This window comes from Vicugna pacos, chromosome 2 (genome assembly GCF_048564905.1).
Source record: "Vicugna pacos chromosome 2, VicPac4, whole genome shotgun sequence".
In the NCBI taxonomy this organism is placed as follows: domain Eukaryota; kingdom Metazoa; phylum Chordata; class Mammalia; order Artiodactyla; family Camelidae; genus Vicugna; species Vicugna pacos.
Window position 1 is genome coordinate 72,328,013 of NC_132988.1, and position 21,717 is coordinate 72,349,729.

The window sequence follows — 21,717 nt, forward strand, 5'->3', positions numbered from 1 at the left end:
TATAACATTGACTCTTTTATCCTATTCTAATCAGTGTTCCTTCTCAGTAATGACAGGCATCAACAAGGATAGATGAGACAACATGGATCCACGTGCATTTCATTAATTTATACTAATTAGTCATCAGGAAATATAATTGCTCTGCAAGACCTAAATTTATTAACATACATATTTAGTATAATTCCTAATTGTTCAAGTAATTAAACAAGGAGACCATTAGATTGCGGTGGCTCTAATGCCTTGGCAATCTGCATAAGCAAACCAAAACCTAAACCAGAGTCAGTACGCTTGAATCTGAGAAAATGAAACTTAAGACAACCAATCACAACCAACCAAGTAGGCTTTCCTAAGTAAAGCAACGGCTTAAATTATAGCCAATCAGATAATCTCCTTGCTTTACTCCCACTTCTTCTCTATAAAAACCTCTCCTATAGAGCCTGTCATTGGAGTGTTTCTAATCACCTTTAGTTTGGCACTGCTGGATTTGAATTAATATATGCTCAAATAAACTTTTGAAAAATTTCAATGTACGTGCCTCGGTTTACCGTTTAACAGGACTACCCTTGTTCATTGTACAAAAGCCTTCCAAACTCCTCCCAAGTACTACTTCTGAGGTGGAGCTAGCTAGACCGTATATTATTCTGCCTCTGCTTATGGTTGACTCGTCTCTATGTAGGTTTTTCTTAATAATATCATCATTAACAAGATAAGTCCTGTTAGCTACACAATTTAGAGTGGTGCATTCATAATTTAGTCTCAATTTTACCCTTTATTCCATTTAGTCAAAATATGACTTCGAGTTCTGTTTATCTGCCATGATTGCAAGAATATAAGCATTCTTTAATTTCATCTTTAAAAATTTAACTTGTTTGTATCTGTGTAGTGTTTTAGTGTTATTTACATGTTCCTTTGAATTCAACATACTGTATTTCTATTAACTATTTCTAAAATATTATCACTTCAAGCAATTTCTTTTTTGATCAGTGTTACTTAAAATACTGGTTATATGAATATTAGTGTTTCCTACCTTTTGTTGCTGGTGATACTTGGTTTATTAATCTGCTCTGTTTCCTCAGTTAGATGATAATTTTAAGGTTATATACCGTCTTGATTATCTTTGTTTGCCCCATTGGAGCTTGAAGATGGTGGGTACACAGTAAGTATTTACTAAGTTGAATTTGATTGAATTCAAAATATTCCAGCAATGTTTCCCTTTTATCTCATATAATAATTTTTTAATTGAAGTGTAGTTGATTTATAATATGTTTGTTTTTTGGTGTACAGCAGAGTGATTCCATTATACATATGTATATTCTTTTTCATTATAGGTTATTACAAGTTATTGAATATAGTTCCCTGTGCTATATAATAGGACCTTGTCGTTTATCTATTCTGTATATATTAGTTTGTATCTGCTAATTTCAAACTCCTAATTTATCCCTCTCCCTTTCCCCCTTTGGTAACCATAAGCTTATTTTATGTCTGTGAGTCTCTTTCTGTTTTATAACTAAGTTCATTTGTATTTTTTTTTAGATTCCATATATAAGTGATTTCATATGGTATTTGTCTTTGTCCATCTGACTTCACTTAGTATGATAATCTCTAGGTCTATCCAAGTTGCTGCAAATGGCATTATTTCATTCTTTTTTATGGCTGAGTAGTATTTTATTGCATATGTATTTCACAACTTCTTTATCCAGTCAGCTGTCAATGGACATTTAGGTTGCTTCCATGCCTTGGCTATTGTAAATAATGCTACTGTGAACCTTGGGGTGCATGTATCTTTTCAATTTGGAGCTTTCTCAGGATATATGCCTGGGAGTGGGATTGTGGGATCATATGGTAACTCCACTTTTAGGTTTTTAGGGGATCTCTATATTGTTTTCCAATGTGTCTTCTTTTTTTTTAATCACACAAACTTATTTTTTTTTCTTTTTAAAACTTCCTTTAACACTTTTTTTTTGGGGGGGTGTAGGGGAAATAATTAGGCATATTGTTTTCCATAGTGGCTGCACCAATTTAAATTCCCACCAGCAGTGTAGTGGGGTTCCTTCTTCTCCACATCCTCTCCAGCATTTGTTATTTGTGGACTTTTTAATGATGGCCATTCTGATGGGTGTGAGGTGATAGCTCATTGTAGTTTTAAGTTGCATTTTTTCAATAATTAGCGATATTGTGTGTCTTCATGTGCCTATTGGCCATCTATATGTCTTCATGGAAGAAATATCTGTTTAGGTCTCCTGCCCATTTATTGATTGGGTTGTTTGGTTTTTTTTTGTTACTGAGTTGTATGAGCTGTTTGTATATTCCAGAATTTAAGCCCTTGTCAGTTGCATTGTTTGTAAATATTTTCTCCCAGTCTGTAGATTGTCTTTTCATTTTGTTTATGGTTTCCCTTGCTGTGGAAAAGCTTGTAAGTTTAATTAGGTCCCATTTGTTTGTTTTCGCTTGTATGCCTATTACCTTAGTAGACTGACCTAGGAAAACATTGTTAGGATTCATGTCAGAGAATGTTTTGTCTATGTTCTCTTCTAGGAGATTTATGGTATCTGGTGTTATGTTTAAGTCTTTAAACCATTCTGAGTTTATTTTTGTGTCATATGTGAGAGAGTGTTCTAACTTCATTGATTTACATGTGGTTGTCCAGCTTTCCCAACACCACTTGCCAAAGGGACTGTCCTTCCATTGTATATTCTTGCCTCCTCTGTAGAAGATTATTTGACCATAGGTGTGTGGATTTATTTCTGGGCACTCTGTTCTTTCCATTGATCCATATGTCTGTTTTTGTGCAATATCATGCTGTTTTAATTACTGTGGTATTTAATAGTAAATTGTAGTATTGTCTGAAATCTGGGAGGTTTATACCTCCAGCTTCATTCTTTTCCTTCAGTATTGCTTTGATATTCCTTTTTTTCTTTTCTGATTCCCTATAAATTTTAGGATTATTTATTCTAATTCTGTGAAAAATGTCCTGAGTAATTTGATAGTGATTGCATTAAATATGTAGATTGCTTTGGGTAGTATGGCCATTTTAACAACATTAATTCTTCGAATCTGAGAGCGTGGGATATCTTCCCATTTTTAAAAATCATCTTTAATTTTATCAGTGTTTTATAGTTCTCAGTGTATAAGTTTTTCACCTCCTTGGTTAGGTTTCTTCCTAAGGTTTTTTTTTTTTTCTGATTTTAAAAGGGATTTTTTTTTTCACTTCTGTTATTTCATTGTCAATGGAAAGAAATGCAATGGATTTCTGTATGTTAATCTTGTAACCTGCTACCTTGCTGAATTTATCAGCTCTAGTGGTTTTTGTGTGGAGTCTTCAGGGTTTTTCATATATAGTATCATGTCATCTGCATATAGTAAAATTTTTACCTCTTTCTTCCAATTTGGATCCCTTTTATTTCTTTTTCTTGTCTAATTGCTTTGGCTAGGACTTCCAGTAGTTTGTTGAATAGAAGTGATGGGAGTGGGCATCCTTGTTCAAGATTTTAGAGGAAGGCTTTCAGCTTTTCACCCTTGAGTATTATGTTGGCTGTGGGTTTGTCATATATAGTTTTTATTAGGTTGAGATATGTTCCCTCTGGACCCACTCTGGTAAGAGTGGAATGGATGTTGAATAATGAATAGATGTTGAATTTTATCAGATGCTTTTTCTACATCTGTTGAGATGATCATGATTTTTTTTCTTTTCTTTTGTTGATACGGTGTATCACATTGATTTGTGTATGTTGAACCATCACAGTGACCCTGGGATGAATCCAACTTGACCATAGTGTATAATCTTTTTTATGTGTTGTTTGATTCAGTTTGCTAGTATTTTGTTGAGAATTTTTCCACCTATAGTCATAAAAAATATTGGCCTACAGTTTTCTTTTTTTGGCAATGTCTTTGTCTGGTTTTGGTATCAGGATAATGGTTGGCTTCATAGAATGAGTTTGGGAGTGTTCCCTCCTCTTCAGTCTTTTAGAAAAGTTTGAGAAGGATCAGTATAAGTTCTTTGTATGTTTGGTAGAATTCCCCAGTGAAACTATCTGGTCCTGGACTTTGTTTGCAGGGAGTTTTTTAAATTACAGATTCTGTTTCACTTCTAGTAATTAGTCTGTTCAAATTATTTATTTCTTCTTGATTCAGTTTTGGTGGACTGTGTGTTTTTAGAAACTTGTCTATTTCTTCTAGGTTGTCCAAAGCTGGCATATAATTTTTCGTAGTGTTCTCTTATGATCTTTTTGTTTTGTTTTGTTATGGTATTGGTTGTAATTTCTCCTCTTTCATTTCTTATTTTATTTAGGTACTGTCTCTTTTCTTCTTGGTGAACCTAGCCAGAGGCTTGTCAATTTTGTTTACTCTTTCCAAAAACCAGCTCTTGGTTTTATTAATTTTTCTATTGTTTTAAAAAATTTCTATTTATTTACTTCTTCCCTGATCTTTATTATTTGTTTCCTGCTGACTTTACGTTTTGTTTGTTCTTCCTTTTCTAATTCTTTTAGGTGGTAGATTAGGTTGTTTATTTGAGATTTTTCTTGTTTTTTGATGAAGGTCCTTATTGCTATCATTTTCCCTTTTAGGACTGCTTTTGCTGCATCCCATAGATTTTGTGTGGTTGTGTTTCCATTGTCATTTGTCTCAAGGTATTTTTTAATTTCCTCTTTGATTTCGTGGTTGACCCATGGGTTTTTAATAGCATATTGTTTAATAGCCATGCAGTCCTTTTTTCCTTGTTTCTCTTTCTGTTGTTGATTTCTAGTTTCATGATGTTGGTGATCAGAAGAGATGCTTGAAATAATTTCTATCCTCTTAAATTTGTTAAGGTTTATTTTGTGGCCACGTATGTGATCTATTCTAGGGAATGTTCCATGTACACTTGAAAAGAATGTATATTTTGTTTTCCCTTTTTTAATGTAATATCATGAAAATATCAATTGAGTCTAACTGTTCTTTTGTGTCATTTAGGATCTTTGTTGCCTTACTGATTTTCTGTCTGGAATATCTGTTCATTGATGTTAGTGGGGTGTTAAAATCTACTATTAATTGTATTCCCACCAGTTTCTCCTTTATGTATGTTAATATTTGTTTTATGTATTTAGGTGCTCTTATATTGGGTGCATATATGTTAATGAGTATAATGTCCCTTACTTGTATTGATCTTTTTATCCTTATTTAGTATCCTTCTTTATCTTTCTTTACTGCTTTTATTTTAAAGTCTGTTTTGTCTGATATGAGTACTGCTACACTCACTTGTCATTTCCATTTTCAGGTAGTATCTTTTTCCATTCCTTCACTTTCTGTCTATGTGTGTCCTTCACCCTATAGTGGGTCTCTTATAGGTAGTGTATTGTAGACTCTTGTTTTATTATCCGGTCTGCCACTATATGTCTTTTGATTGGAGCGTTTAGTCCATTGACATTAATGGTAATTATTGATAGATATGTGTTTATTGCAATTTTACAACCTTGTTTTCTAGTTGATACTGTATTTCTTCTTTGTTTCTTTTTTCTTGGTTTGATGATTTTCTTTTGTATTATGCTTGAGTTCTTTTTGTTTTTTGTGATCATGTAATTTGAAGGAGGTCTTTAATTTCTAACAACAAAGCAAGTTTGTACTTCAGTGCTTCTAGAAGTAAAAAAGTGTTATTATGGTTAGTAAAATAGACCAGATAGTCTTGAAATTCTAGGAATACCTTGGAAATAAGAACTATTAATATCTCATTTAGGGCCCACAGCTTGTGAAGTCAGTTCAGGTTTCTTAAGTAAATCACCAAACTAGCCAGAAATTTCCAGTGTCTTTTGCATATAAGATTACACAGATATGAAGTACATAATTGATGTCCCTATTATCTGATGTGACTGTTCTGCAAACTGATATGGTCTGTTCAAAGCTTGTGAATGATTCATGGTTTTTAACCTTTTGTAGGTTATAGAACTCTATGAGACTCTATTAAAAGGTAAGGATATGTGAACATTTATACATTTTAATTACAATTTTGGGAAGTTGTTGAACCCTAAAAACCACACATTCCAAGATTAAAGTCTTCTGCTTGGGGAATGATGGCATTGCAAAGACTTTTTAACTTACCTTAAGCTCAGGTTGGTGTTAAACTTTTTTCATCTTCTTTTCTTTTATCCTCCTTTCCCATTCTAAAGTTAACTGAAGGAATTTCTCTCTTGCATCTGAGCCAAGGAAATGAGATGGCCATGCCATTGTGTCTCTAATTAGATTTGAGTGTCCTAGGAGAATGTTGCATAATATGTAAACAACATGCTTGTTTCTATCACAAGTGAAAATAATACAAATTAGTTTTGATTTTGAAAGAAGTGTCTCTCAGAATGAAACCCTGAGGAGCATGGATTTCCCCTCCTCTTAACAGCTGTTGCTGCTATTAAAACATTAAACTTAGTTTTAAAGCACTTTTATCTTTAAAAGTCATGTAAGCTCCTCCTTAAAAACCTTAATTCCCTTCTTACATAGGGGTCTCTCCTAGTCTAGTAAACAGATTGCTAATACACATATTGAATATTGTAATGGGAGAAGGCCATCATTCTTTTTGTGCCTATCTGGTGATTCAACAAAAGTAGTAAGCTTCTCTTTATTTCCAAGTTTACTTTCTCCTAAAGTTTAAGAGTTATCTAATGTCTTTGGAAAGTTAGCCTGTCTTTGGAGAGAATGCTGATTTCCAAAGGATTCAAGCTATGGCAAATTTCAGTAATTCAGTTACTCATTCAGTCAGCAGGTATTTGTTGAGCATTATGGTGCACCCAATGTTCCTGTCAATACTATGGATACAATGTAAGTTAGACAGGTCTAGTCCCAGCTTTTATACAGCTTTGTGGGGATAGAGAATAAACCGATAAATATACACAGTTGACCCTTGAACGGCATGGATTTGAACTGCATGAGTCCACTTATAAGCAGATTGTTTTCAATAAGTACTGCAGTACTACACTGTTCCCTGGTTGGTTGAATCCATTGATGTGGAACTGTGGATATAGGGGACCATGGAACTGGAGGGCCAACTTGACAGTTACACTTGGATTTTTGTCTGTGTTGGTGAAGGTTGGTATGCCTAACTGCTGAAATGTTCAAAGATCAGCTGTGTTTACAGATAGTGATAAAAGCTATAAGAAAGAATAATTAGACTGAGAGTGATAGAAATGGTGCTATTTTCAATAGATTGGTGAGGAAAGCCTTCTCTGAGAAGGTGATACTTGAACAGAGATAAGGAATGAAGTGAGGGAGTGAGTGTGGAAGTGATGGGAGTACTTTTGCTGTACTTGAGCAGCAGTCGGAAGCCAGTATAATTGGAGTAGAAAGGTGGAGGCAGAGAGTGGTAGGAATAAGGTGGGAGAGTTATGCAGAGCCTTACAGACTGTGATGGATTTTGGATTTCATTTGAAGTGTGGTGGAATGCTATTGGAAGATGAAATCAGGGGAGAGCCATAATCTTATGTTTTATAAGTAACTGGCTGTTGTGTAGTGAATAAACTGTAGCAGGCAAGAGAGTAAGCAGGGTGACCACACATTATTATCTGGTGACCTGAAATATATTCACTAATAGATCAATAATTTTTATTTAACACAAGCCATTAAGTTTTTAGTCTAGTGTGGAGAAAGACGTTTTGGTATCTGTGAGACTGTTTTCAGTTCAGATCTATTTCAGAGATGATTAGTTTTCATGAAGGTCACTAAGAACATAAATTCTAGCCTTTTAAGATTGGCACTTAAAATTCAATCTTTGAAAATTAGTTTCAGTTTCTTTAATTTTTTTCTTCTACTTAAGGACAGTAAAAAATATTCTTTGTAGAAAACTTAGAAAATAAAGTTATAAAGAAATAAAATTATGTATAATTATGTCACCTAAAAGTAGTGTTTTAATTGACTATTGAGTTATTTGTGTCAGCAACATTCTGGAAGATTGCTATTTATACTTCCCTTTTATTTGAGAAAAAAGAGGCCCACACAAGCTTTAATGACTTGTTCAGTATTGTTTTATTTTTACTGCCCTGTTGAAGTTCCATCCAGTCTCTGAATGGAGGGAGAACAGTATTAGTCAGTTCTCTAGATCTGGGACAGAGAATTAACTACGTATAGTCTGACAAAGAAAATTAAGAGGCAAAATTACAGTCATTTTTCCCTTTCCCATTTCCCATCTTTGTAGGAGGCCAGTGTTCTTAGATCAGGTTACAACATACTGTTCATTGTGTCCCATATATTTCTCCAGAAAAAGAGGTTCTCCTGCTGAGATTTACCATAATGTAGTGGACATGTCCATTTTATTCACTATTTACATCAAATTTTATTTACATTAAATATGGAGAGCTTTCTGCTCAGAAAAGACATTCTTCTTCACCTCTTACCAACTTACTCTAAGAATGGAGAGACTTTTATTTTTTTAAATATCTGCCTAGATTTCTCTTTCTGAACTAGATTTCTTCATGAGTCTTGTTTTCTGGCTTATGTTACAATTTTAAAAATCTCATTAAGATTTTTTGTATTTGTGGAAGAGACAAGTACACTTTTCCTTATAAGTTTCTATCCCTCATGGCAATTAAGGAAGGCAAAACACCTTGTTCTGGACAAGGTAATGTGGAGTGTAGCATTTAAGAACCAGTGTGCCACTTCCATCCTTCTCTTTTTGTCATGGTAACTCTCGATTGAGATAGAAGGAAGCTATATTCCTGAGTTAGCATAGAGGCCCTGCCAACTTGCATGGAACTTTGTGTGAGCAAGATATAAACTTCCATTGTGTTAGGTCTTTAATATATGGGGGGCCTTGTTACTACAGCATAGTCTAGCAATCTTGTATATTTTTTGTGTGTGTTTTTATGATATGTATATAGCTTATAAATATATCATGATGTTGATGGTGTACTAAGAATAGAAAGGATTTCATAATCTACTTATCTGTGTCTCCAACATCATTTCCCACAATATCCATACCTCTAACTGTAAAGTTACATTTTTCCAGATTGAACACACTGTGCTGTTTCACGCCTATGTCTTTGTACATGTTCTTTCCTCTACTAGAGTTTACTTTTCTCCTTCAACCTATCAGATACATACGTGTCTTTCAAATTCTAGATCACCATCACTTTCCCAGGAAAGGCTTCCCGATTTTCTCTATTTTTTGTACATTTGGAAGTATTTCAGTCCATGGAGTGTTTTCACTTCAAATTTATTTACCTTAGTTTTTGTCATTAATAGTGAGTTATAAACTCATAACCTTATGAACTTAAAACCTGGCCTGTAATGGGCATAAATAAATGCTTGTTAAATGAATGCCTTACTTCTGAACAGAGAGCAATTTAAATCTCTGATGTTAACACTTTCTTGAAAATCAGTTGGCAGTCAGTTGAGAATAATATAGGTGACCTTTTGTATAGCTTTAGAGGGTCAGAAAGAAAAACAAAATGAAAGGGCAGAAAGAAATTCTGCCACCTCACTTTTGCTGTGATCCAGTTAAGGCTTTCATAGTAATGGTCATATACTATATTCTTTTGTTATATACCTGAATGTGAGAGTGTGTGTGTGCTCTCTCCCACTCTCTTCCCCTCTCCCCGATATTGCATTAGATTTTTTTTTAGGTTCCCCTATTGAAGTATAATTAACATACAGCATTATATTAGTTTCAGGTGTGGAACCTAATGATTTGATATTTATATATATTGTGAAATGAACACCATAAGTCTAATATCAGTCACCATACATAGTTGCAGATTTTTTTCCTTGTGATGAGAACTTCTAAGTTTTACTCTCTTAGCAAGTTTCAAATATGCAATACAGCATTATTATGCTGTGCATTATATCTCCATTGATAGCTCTCTTATTCTTTCATTTTGCCATGTGAAATTGCTTGATATTCATGAACACATCTCACAGTTGGTAGTATTCTGGAATTTTTTTTGTTTCTTTGCTAGTTTGTTTCACCTTTTTAATGTAACATAGAGCATTTATTAAGAAATTAAAATGTTTCAGTACAGATTAAAGAGCAAATTCTCATGCACCCATTACCTGGATAAGAAATAGAACTTTACCATAGTCCAGAAGCTCCTTATGTGCTCTTCCCTGATTGTGTTTCCTTTTTGCCTCCTGAAATAACCACCATCTTGAATTTTATGGGAATCATTCCTTTGTTTTTTGTTTTCATCATATATGTCTTCACTCCCAAATACAGCTGACCCTTGAACAACGCAGGGATTAGGGGCACCAGCCGTCCCCACTACAGTTGAAAATCCATGTATAACTTTACGGTCAGCTCTCTGTATCTGTGGTTCCACATCTGTGGATTCAGCCAACTGTGGATCATGTAGTATGTGTTGAAAGAACTATAAGTGGACCCACGTAGTTCAAACTCATGTTGTTCAAAGGTCTGTGCACAGCGTTTACATTGCCTGCTTAAAAACTTTATAGTAAATGGAATCATGCTGCGTATACTTTTCTGTGATGCTTCTTTTGTGCAGAATTATTTTTGAAATTCATCCGTGTTAATGTGTAGAGTTGTATTTCATTTATTTCCACATTGTGTGATAGTCCATTGAATTAACATACCTAATTTACTTATCTATTCTATTTATGTTCATTTGGGTTTATATCCAGAGTTTTATCATTACAAACAATGCTGCTGTAACATTCTCTTGTATATGTCATATGTAAGAATTTATCTATGGTGTATACATAGTAGTAGAATTGCTAGGGCATAGAGTGTGCCCATGTTAAGTTGTGTAAGATATACTAAATTGGTTTTTATAGTAGTCATAGGTATTTTCTCTTCCACTAGAAGTGGAAGAGCATTCCTCATTGCTCTAGATACCTTCCTGACACTTGGTATTACCCAACTTAAAGATTTTTTCTAGTCTGGTGGTATGGAATAGTATGCCTTAATGATTTGAATATACATGTCCCTGATTACTAATGAAGTGTTGAGCATTTTTTCATATGTTAAGGGCTTGTGCTTTTTTCTTTTTTGAAATTCCTATTCGTTTCTGTTTCTTGTTTTTCAACTGGTGGTCTACCTTTTCCTTTTTTATTCATAGGAGTTCTTTATATGTTCTAGATACTAGTAATTTGTTAACTAAATGCATTGGAAATACCTTCTTAGTGATTAATTGGATATGGGAGATGAGGGAGAAGGAGAGTAGAGTTACTCCCAGATTTCTGTTTGGGGAACTGAGTGGATGATGGTGCTGTTAAACTGGGGTATAGAATAGAGGAGGAGATATAGATCTAGGGGAGAGAGGAATTAAGATATTTTGCAGTTTGATCTTCCTATGTTTATCCAGTTGGAAATGTCTCATAGAAAGTTGTTTCTCAGGATCTGAAGCTCAAGCCAAGCCTCTGTTATGCCAAATGATGGCCCTTTTAAGAGACTATAATTAGAAGGAATATGGTAATTCTCAGACTCATTTGTCCTCTGCCCATCCTCTACTTCTTCTCTAGGCTAAGGATTCTCCAATCCAAACTTTTTATGAAGTAAATATGCCAGTCAAGTGACACACCAGATACTTCATCTTAGTTATAATTACTTTATTAGTTTTTTGGTCTCTAAGCAGTTAAATAATCTTTCTTAATATTTCTAGGAGAGAACATCATTTTTGTTTTTAAAAGCATCCATCACATTTGTCTTACATAATGTGCAGAACATGTATCTAAATTTGAAAATTTCTTCCATCGTAGTACTTTATTACATGTTATTCTATAAACACTGAAAACAATATAAGAAACACATCCACCTAAGGATTCTACTTTGTATAGTCTTTCACTAAATAATACTGTTTTCACATTTCCAGATATTTCTAGCTGCTTCTGTGTATTGTGTGTATAACCACCAGAAGAATGTGGGCCCCTTGAAAGAATGGCAGTAGAAGCCCACAGAGTAAAGATCTTTCTTTAAAAAGCGTATTGTATTATTGCTTTGATTGAATACCTTTTAGTTATTTGAGATTCTAAGAATTCTAATAAGCCCAGAGTTGGAAGGATCCTGTAATAACCGTTAGAAGATAGGAAAGGTGAGGGCTAGGACTTGGCATGTTCACTAAGAGTGTAGCGCCTCAGCATAGCTTATAGTATAGTACTAATGATGAACCATCCACTGCCCTGCAGAGGTGGTAGCAGCTAATTTGGTGACTGTGGTTGGTCACCTTTTAGGAGAACTGCAATCCATGGACATTTAGGGCTTCATGTATATTGTATGTAGGGAAATGTTGTCAGAGGTAGCTTCTCTCTGGTCCTTCATTATCAGTAGTGCAGTGATTAGGCCTCTCTCTGTGTTTGAGGAGATCTTTTAGACCTGTAAGAAGAGAAAGAGGATGTAAAAGACTCTGACTTCAGTCTGAGTTCTTTCTGAAACAATCTGAGTTCTGCTTGAAGCACACTGAATTCATAGATAATTCCAAGTACTGAGGTGAAATATCTGGTGTGCTTTCCTGCTGCTGCACAATTTATGTAGGTTACAAGGGCTGCCTTTTTAAGGCCAGGAAAGGCTTGGGGGAAATTTGGCGTCTTTGCTTGGATAGTTATAGCTCTACCTCAAGGTTGAAGTGACCTATTGACACTTCTAGACAGGTAATCAAGGTAGCTTTTGATACCACACAAGATGACACCTTAGTATAAAAATAGATGGAGGTAGTGGAGGGCATGGTGGTAATATTATTTTAAGCCAAGGATTCCACAGGAAAGCCCAATGCAAATATTTCTAACTTTCCAAGATTGACATTTCTCAAAGAGCAGTTCTACAAGCAATAGCAAACCTACCTTTGCTTGCTAATTGCTTTCAGTAAATTCTTGATGGTCTTAGATTCTGGATTCAGACATCTTTTTTCCCCATTCTTTTTCATTGTGGCACTATAGAAGTAAATAAAGGGAAAATATTTGAAACAATGTTGGACCAATAAAACAGATGGAATATACAGTTTTAACGTCAGACATTTAGGTTTCACAGTAGAAGTTTCCTTTTGCTATACATAAGTCTTAGAGTCATCACAAGCCCTTTACTGATCTACTGTGATCACCATTACATATTTAATATATGATTACAACCAGGAAGGTGATCATTAGGTGCAGTTTTACTCACATAATCTCAACACGTGGGCAAGACTGACTTGCAGGAATCATTTCAAGTTTTTCTAAGGACCTCGGATTAACAGGTCGATCACTGATCTTGATGCAGGTGCAGCGTGAAGTTCTGGAGAGAAGCATTTCTGCAGGAAAAGAGACAGGTGTAGCAGGGGAGGTTAGCACAGTTTTCATTTTAGGCATTTGATGTGGATTGGCTAGTACGCAGCAGACTCTATACCCCCATATAGTCACATAATTACTTAATCTGAGAAGGAATGATCCCATACTAACACAGCTCTGTATGACTGATTAGTTGATTCTCTGAAAGAATGAAATTGCCTCTTGTAGATTGTAAGATTATACCCTTGAGCCCAGGTCATATAGTTACTTAAGTTTACTGAAGAAATACCTGTCTCATTCTCTTTCCTCATTCCCTCACATTTTCTCTGTCTATCCCTCTTCCTCTTCTGCTCCCACCTTCCTCCTTCTCTTCCATTGCACTTCTTTCTATGATTGTAAACTCTGACTAGAAGGAATCTGTGCTCATTTACCCTTCATTTATAGGAAGATTGTAGAAGTTTTGCAAATAAGTTATTTCCATATTTATAGACTTTACACCCAGTCCTATTTCTGATCTTACAAATTAAACATCCCTTGATGTTCCTTACCTTGAGTTCCATTCAGAGTCAGAAGAATAAGGCAGAAAATAAGAACAGCACTTTGGTTCATGGTGCCGTGACTGAAAGTTCTTCTGCTGCAGGCTCCCAATGTCTGAGGAGTTGAGGAGTGTCTCAGAAAATGTGGGTCTAGGATGCAGTATTTATTTGCAAAGTCACGTTCCCTCTCTAACTCTGATTGGATAACACTACAGTTGACTCGGCAAAGCCTGCTGTCTGTTCCTTGGGGAAGTCCCATGTTGCAGAATCAGAGGTATTATTTATATTTATTGTGGCTTCCGAGTTATGGAATTTCCCTTCACCTCCCTTTTTTCAATGAGAGTGAGTTAGGTTTCACTTTCCAAAACGTGAATTTCTTGAGAAACAGAACTTTATTGCAAACAGAAATAATTAAAAAAAAAATAGAACTTGGATTCTTACCTTGCACCTCCTGCAAAATAAACTGTCAACATAATCCTTAAGTCAGAGTCCCCAAAATGAGTAAGTCTTAATACTTATTTTGAATCCATTTGAATTTGCAGCAGTAAGGCATGAACATGAATATCTTACATTTATTCACTTTTTATGGGTTTCAGAGATATCATATACTTTTTCATTTTATCCCTACAATAACTCTGTAAGAAGATAGGAAATTATCTTTATGTATGAAAGAATAATCTTAAATGTTAGATACCTATGTTAGGTTACACCAAGTCTGCCATTCATTTATTCTAGCTATGATGCTTTTTCAACATTTATTTTAAACTTTGGTAATTAGTTTCAAAGGCTAGGTAATTCTAAAAAATTCCTCAGAAATAGCAATTTTTCATTCTTTGGAGGTAAATTTAATTTTGGAGGATAGTAATTTAGCCAGGCATTGCAGTATTTGATCAAATACTTACAAAGAAATAGATTTGGTCTTCTTGGACAAGGACAGAGATACAGAACTGGCAAATTTCAGGGAATTCCAGAAGTGCTCTGATTGTTCATAACATTATTAGGATAAGTCAATAGCTTTCAGCATAAGTATTTCAAGGGAGAACGCTGTTCATTTGGATATCTAATTTCTGGTATGTTAGTAAACAAGTTTCATGTACAGTCAGTCCCTGAATGAAAACATCAGCATGAAAGATAACATCCAGAATGGAGTAAGAAAAGGATTTGTAGCTATAGTAAGGTCACTGCAAAAAAAAATGAAAGATGCTTTTTGAGGAAATAAATTTAAGAGGGGCAAAAACAGAGACAGACCTTGGGAGAACAGAATGGAAACAGAGAGGTTGATTTAAGATGGGTATAGCTCTAAGAGAATGTCACATGAAAAGCAATGGCAAAAAAGTGTTAGCCTTTGAACTGATAACGTTGATATAATTAAGCACAATTTCAACTGGGCAAATAGAGACAAATAGGGGCAACACTTGATTTCTTATCTTAGCTTTCAGTATTATGTGGCTGATTATTTATAGCAGACAGCATCACTAAGAAGTAGGTGATAACTGTCTAATATAATGTGTTAGAAGTTCAGCAATAGTCAAGGGACATACAGTCTCCTTGTGTTCTTTGCAAGTGCTTGGCAACACAGGGTGTAAAATGATATACTTTTCTAAATGCAGGCATTACCCTGCAGTGGGAAATCAAATGCAGGTGATACTTGGAACCTAGCAAAATATCAGGGAGGTCTTTTCAGAGTCAGCTAGGCTGCAGGAATGTAGAGATAGTTCAGGGAAAGGCAGGGCTTCCATCTTAGGTTTAGCCTAGTGTACTTGGCAGGTACTGGCCTAAAATGTGGCATAGAGGCCAAGATAAAACCCATATCTGTAAACTGGTCACACAAAAGACTTGAAACCTCAAATGCAGAAACTCCTTCATCAGAACAGTGAGTGAGTTGTTGCAGGGGGCAGACAGAAATTGCTGGGGTGTTAAATCCCAGGCCAGTCTGTTCCAGAGGCTGAGGTAGAGCTGTAGAGCTAAGCTTGGTAAGTCAGTGGACTTAGCTGTGGGGAAACTGGAAAGACAAAAGGAAGGGAAGTGAGTCAGAGGCTAGTAGAACCCAGAAGACTTTCACCCAGCAAAAAGGCTTTCTTCTGATGAGGGAAAGTTTTGTGAGAGACAGTGATGTGGAAGGGCTCTCCCATAGCTATTTGTGCAGAATGAAAATTGAACTGTGAGTAAAAATTCCAAACACTTTCTGGGAAGTGTCTGACATCATGGATGGAATATTGAACTGAACAGTTCAGTATTAAACAATAAAAAAATACATGATGGTAATTTAACTTTTGTTAGTATCTAAGTTCTCAGCTAAGATGTTGTCTGTATAGCAAAGTAAAAGGAGAGTTGAGGTAGATGCCTGCCAGTGTTCTGTTATTAATGAGAAAATGTTTATTAGTTTAATTGATTTTTAATTAAATATTTCATAGCATTAACTATATGCCAGGTGTTGTTTGAAGTGCTTTATGGACGTTAACTTATTTAATCCTTGAATGGTAACTTATATTACCCAGTAACTCTAGCTCTAGAGTCCATTTTCTCAACAACTTTGTTATGCTGCCTCTCCAGAGAGAACATTGTTCTTGATTTTGATTTCCAATTTCCATTCTCTCTTTTTTTTAACTGAAGTACAGTCAGTTATAATGTGTTAATTTCCAGTGTATAGCACAATGTCCCAGTCACAAATATACATACATAAATTTGCTTTCATATCTTTTTCATTAAAAGTTATTACAAGATACTGAATATAGTTCCCTGCACTATATAGGAGAAACTTGTTTTTTAAAATCTATTTTTATATATAGTGGCTACATTTGCAAATCTCAAACTCCCAAATTTATCCTTTCCTACCCCCTTTCACTTGGTAACATAAGATTGTTTACTATGTCTGTGAGTCTGTTTCTGTTTTGTAGATGAGTTCATTAGTGTCCTCTTTTTTACTTTTCTTTTAGACTGCACATATGAGTGATATCATATGGTATTTTTCTTTCTGCTTCTGGCTTACTTCACTTAGAATGACATTCTCTAGGGACATCCATGTTGCTGCAAATGACATTATTTTATTTTTTATGGCTGAGTAGTATTCCATTGTATAAATATACCACAACTTTATCCAGTCATCTGTTGATGGACATTTAGGTTGTTTCCATGTCTTGGCTAACGTATATAGTGCTGCTGTGAACGTTGGGATGCATGTATCTTTTTGAATTAGAGTTCCCTCCAGGTACATGCCCAGGAGGGGGATTGCCGGATTGTATGATAAGTCTAATTTTAGTTTTTTGAGGAATTTCCATACTGTTTTCCATAAAGGCTGCACCAAACTACTTTCCTACCAACAGTGCAGGGGGAGTTCCCTTTTCTTCACACCGTCTCCAGAATTTATCGTTTGTGGAATTTTGAATGATGGCCATTCTGACTGGCGTGAAGTGATAACCTCATTGTAGGTTTGATTTGCATTTCTCTGATAATTAGCGATATTGAGCATTTTTTTGATGTGCTTATTGGCCATTTGTATGTCTTCATTGGAGAGTTGCTTGTTTAGGTTTTCTGCCCATTTTTGGATTGAGTTGTTTGGTTTTTTGTTATTAAGTTGTATGAGCTGTTTATATATTCTGGAAATTAAACCTTTGTCAGTCGCATGATTTGCAAATATTTTCTACCATTCCATAGGTTGTCATTTTGTTTTACTTATTGTTTCCTTTGTTCTGCAAAAGCTTGTAAGTTTTAGATCCCATTTGTTAATTTTTACTTTTATTTCTATTGCCTGGGTAGAGTGCCCCAAGGAGAACATTGCTGAGATTTATGTCAGAGAATGTTTTGCCTTTATTTTCTTCTAGGAGGTTTATCATGTCTTGTCTTATATTTAAGTCTTTAAGCCATTTTAAGTTTATTTTTGTGTATGCTGTGAGGAAGTGTTTAGCAAACAGCATCCAGCAGCACATAAAAAAGATCGTACATCATGATCAGATTGGATTCATCCCAGGGACACCAAGATGGTTCAACATACACAATTCATTCAATGTGATAACACCACATCCACAAAAGAAAGGACAAAACTACATTATCATCTCAATAGATGCGGAAAAAGCATTTGATAAAATTCAGCACCCATTTATGACAAAACTCTTATCAAAGTGGGTGTAGAGGGAACATATCTCAACATAATAAAAGCTATTTATGATAAACCCACAGCCAGTATAATACTCAACAGTGAAAAATCTCAAAGCCTTCTCACTAAAAATACTAAGATAAGGATGCCCACTCTCACCACCTCTGTTCAACATAGTCTGGGAAGTCCTAGCAATCAGGCAAGAAAAAGAAATAAAAGGGATCCAAATTGGAAGAAAAGAGGTAAAATTGTCACTGTACGTGGATGACATGATACTATATATAGAAAACCCTAAAAGCGCCACACAAAAACTACTAGAGCTGATAAAAGAATTTGACAAGGTAGCAGGATACAAGATTAACATACAGAAATCAGTTGCATTTCTTTACACTAACAACGAAATAACAGGAAAGAAAATAAAGAAACAGTAGCTTTTAAAATCACATCCAAAACAATAAAATACTTAGGAATAAATCTGACCAAGGAAGTGAAAGACTTACACACGGAGAACTACTAAACATTTATTAAGGAAACTAAAGATGACTTAAAGAAATGAAAAGGTATCCCATGCTCTTGGATTGGAAGAATCAGTATTGTTAAAATGGTCATACTACCCAATGCAATCTACAGATTTAAAGCAATCTCTATCAAATTATTCAGGATATATTTCACAGAACTAGAACAAATAATAATAACATTTATATGGAATCACAGAAGACCCAGAATTGCCAAAGCATTGCTGAAGAAAAAGAATGAGGCTGGAGGAATAACCCTCTCAGACTTCAGACAATACTACAGAGCTACAGTAATCAAAGCAGCATGGTACTGGCATAAAAACAGGCATATGGATCAATGGAACAGAATAGAGAGCCCAGAAATAAACTCACAGATATATGGTCAATTAATTTCCAACAAAGGAGGCAAGAATATACAATGGAGAAAAGACAGTCTCTTTAGCAAGTGGTGGTGGGAAAACTCGATAGTAGCATATAAATTAATGAAGTTAGATTACTCCCTCACACCATTCTGTCTCATCTTAATTGAGGCCATCTTTGACGTTATTCTGGTACCTCAGTAATTAAACACTTAGAAAAGGTTTAAGATGAATCTATTTTACACTGAATTTCATACTGAAATGAAAATGCTATAGTATATATATGTTGAACACATGTGTACATATATACACATGTGTTAGCCAGAAAACAATCACATAGATACATGTTTATTACAGTATTTTTAGAAGGTAATTTTCTTGCCTGAAACAGAGCCTGTTCAGCTGAATTTTGTTTTAGATTAGATTGAGTGTTGTATATCCTGGGATGTTTGTGACTGGGGGTAATAGACATTTATTTCTTCTTAATTATGATATTTGTGTTCTAATTGTGTTAAAATATGTAAATTTTGTTTCTTTAAGAATTGGGCTATTTCAGTTTTTAAAATGCCACAAGTAGATCTTATCATTCAGCAGCTTGTTATTTCTGCAGCTTAGACAACTCCTTGATTGTATTCATCAGCCTACTCAACTGTTCTTTTCATCAGAAATATACATGCCTTCCAAATATTTTTGTATCATTTTTAACTGCCATAACTTACTGAATCACTATAAATTATCCTTCTTTGTCTTTCCTAATAATTTTTTGTCTCGTCTGTTAAGTATACCATCTGTCTACTCCAGCTCTCTTGGTTACTGTTAGCATGATACATCTTTTTCTGTTCTTTAACTTGTAACCTATTTGTGTCATTGAATCTAAGTTATGTCTCTTGTAAAAAGTGTACAGTTGGATCATGTTTTTAAAAATCCATTCTGGAGGGTTGGGGCCAAGATGGCAGAGTAGAAAAACCCTGTGCTCACCTTCTCTCACAAACACACTAAAATCACAACCATCTGCAAAACAATCATCAGTGAAAAAGACTGGAACCTACCAGAAAAGATCTACAACTAAAGACACAAAGAAGGAACCACAATGAGATGAGTAGGAGGGGCAAACTCACAATATAATGACATCCCATACCTCTGGGTGGGCAGCCTCCAACTGAAGAATAATTACACTGCAAAGGGTTTCCCACAGGAGTGAGAGTTCTGAGTCCCATGTCAGGCTCCTCAGCCCAGGGGTCTGGCACCAGGAAGATGAACCCCCAGAGCACTAGACTTTGAAGGCTCAGGACTTAATTTTAGGAGCCCCAGAAGACTAGGGGAAATAGAGGCTTCACTCTTAAAGAGCACACACAAAATTTCATGTGTACTGGGACCCAGGATAAAATCAGTAATTTGACAGGAGCCTAGGCCAGACCTATCTACTGGTCTTGGAGAGTCTCCACAAGAGGTGGGGAGTGGCTGCAGCTCATTCTGGGGACGTCAACACTGGTAGCAGCCATATTTGGGAACATCCTACTGCATAAATACTGATGCTGCTGCTGCCATCTTTGCTTATTAGTGCCAAGACCTAGCACCACCCAACAGCCTGTAGGCACCAGTGCTGGGACGCCTCAGGCCAATTAACTGAGTTGGGGCACAGCCCCACCCATCAGCAGACTGGCTGCCTGAAGACTTCCTAAGCCCACAGCTGCCTCTAGACATGCCCCTGGACATGGCCTTGCCCACCAGTGGGCAGGTACCTGCCCTTCCCTCCAGGAAGCCTGCACTAGCCTCTCAACAAGTCTCACTCACCTGGGAGCAGACAACAGATGACAAGAAAACTATGATCCTGCAGCCTGTAGACCCGGCCTGTCCACAGCAGGCCAGGGCCAGACCCTACCCTGGGACCAGCTGGGCCTTGGCCCTGTCTACTAGCAGACTGACACAAGCTTTAGGACACCCCAGGCCCATACCCAACTGTGTCGGGAACCAGCCTTCCCACCAACACTCTGAAATGAGCTCTAGGATTCCCAGGCTTTGCAAGCAGACTTGGGGAACCAGCTCTGCCTGCCAGTAGTCTGATAACTAACCCCAGGACCCGGCTTCACCCACACAATCTGCCGTTTTGCTTTGTATTTTCTATATGTCTTGTCTTTTCTGCTTTTCTGTTCCTCTGTTACTACTGGCTTTTGTGTTAAACAGATATTTTCTACTAGATAATTCTGTTTGTTAAAAAATGGCTTTATGGTGATATAATTTACAAATATACAATTAACCCATTTAAGGTGTACAGTTCAGTGACTTTTAATGTATTGAAAGAGTTGTGCAGCCATCACCACAATCAATTTAAAAAACATACCACTGCAAAAAGAAAGTCCACATCCTTTAGCCATCACCTTCTAACTTCCCACTCTTCCCAGCCCTAGGTAACCACTCATTTACTTTTGCTTCATGTAGATTTGCCTTTTTTGTGCAAGGCTTCTTTTGTTCAGGATAATGTTTTCTAGATTCATCTGTGTAGTTGTGTGAATCAGTAATTTCCTCTTCATTTCTGCATAGTATTCCATTACACAAACATACCAGTTGGTTTATCCATTCTCTTGTTGATGGTCATTTGAACTGTGTCCAGATTTTAGTTACTATATGTAAGGCTTCTATGAACATTTTTGTATAAATCATTTTCTGGACATAAGCTTTCATTTCTCTTAGATTTCTATAGTAGAACAAAGTGATATTTTTAAAGCATAAGTCATCATGCCACTCTTCTGCTTAAGGCCCTTCAACAGCTTAGTTATATTTAGTATTAAGTCCAGTTTTGTATCCTGTTTTACTAAGTCCTCTATGATCTGAGTGCTACTGATTTCTATAGCCTCATCTCACATTGTTCCCTCTCAGCCACTATACTCCAGTCACAGAGGCCCTTAACACTAGGGATTTTCTTTATCTGGAATGCTTTTTCCCCTATTCTTTGCATTTGTAGTTCTTTCTGGACATTTGGATTTTAGTTAAATAGTATCTTCTCTTACCAAACAATCTAGAGCAGCCACGATGTTATTTTAATTCTT

At 35.7% G+C, this 21,717-nt stretch overlaps 2 protein-coding genes across 11 annotated transcripts in view; one reads left to right on the forward strand and one right to left on the reverse strand.

The window, feature by feature from the left end:
* ART3 (ADP-ribosyltransferase 3 (inactive)) overlaps positions 1-21,717 on the forward strand; it is a 126,431-nt gene that overhangs the window by 6,979 nt on the left and 97,735 nt on the right. The window contains exons 1-2 of one of the 10 annotated variants that reach the window (XM_072941763.1): positions 4,566-4,628; positions 5,911-5,941. The exons of the other annotated variants lie outside the window; for them this stretch is intronic. The gene's annotated coding sequence lies outside the window, so the exon portion shown is untranslated. Of the gene's footprint in view, positions 1-4,565; positions 4,629-5,910; positions 5,942-21,717 lie in introns of those variants that run through there. 10 annotated transcript variants of the gene reach the window in all.
* Positions 11,501-13,843, reverse strand: CXCL10 (C-X-C motif chemokine ligand 10). The gene is made up of 4 exons (XM_006198241.4): positions 13,716-13,843; positions 13,064-13,190; positions 12,745-12,834; positions 11,501-12,280 (listed from the first exon to the last, which is right to left on the reverse strand). Exons 1-4 carry the CDS (start codon positions 13,774-13,776, stop codon positions 12,244-12,246), a joined length of 315 nt encoding a protein of 104 aa, XP_006198303.1. The 5' UTR covers positions 13,777-13,843; the 3' UTR covers positions 11,501-12,243.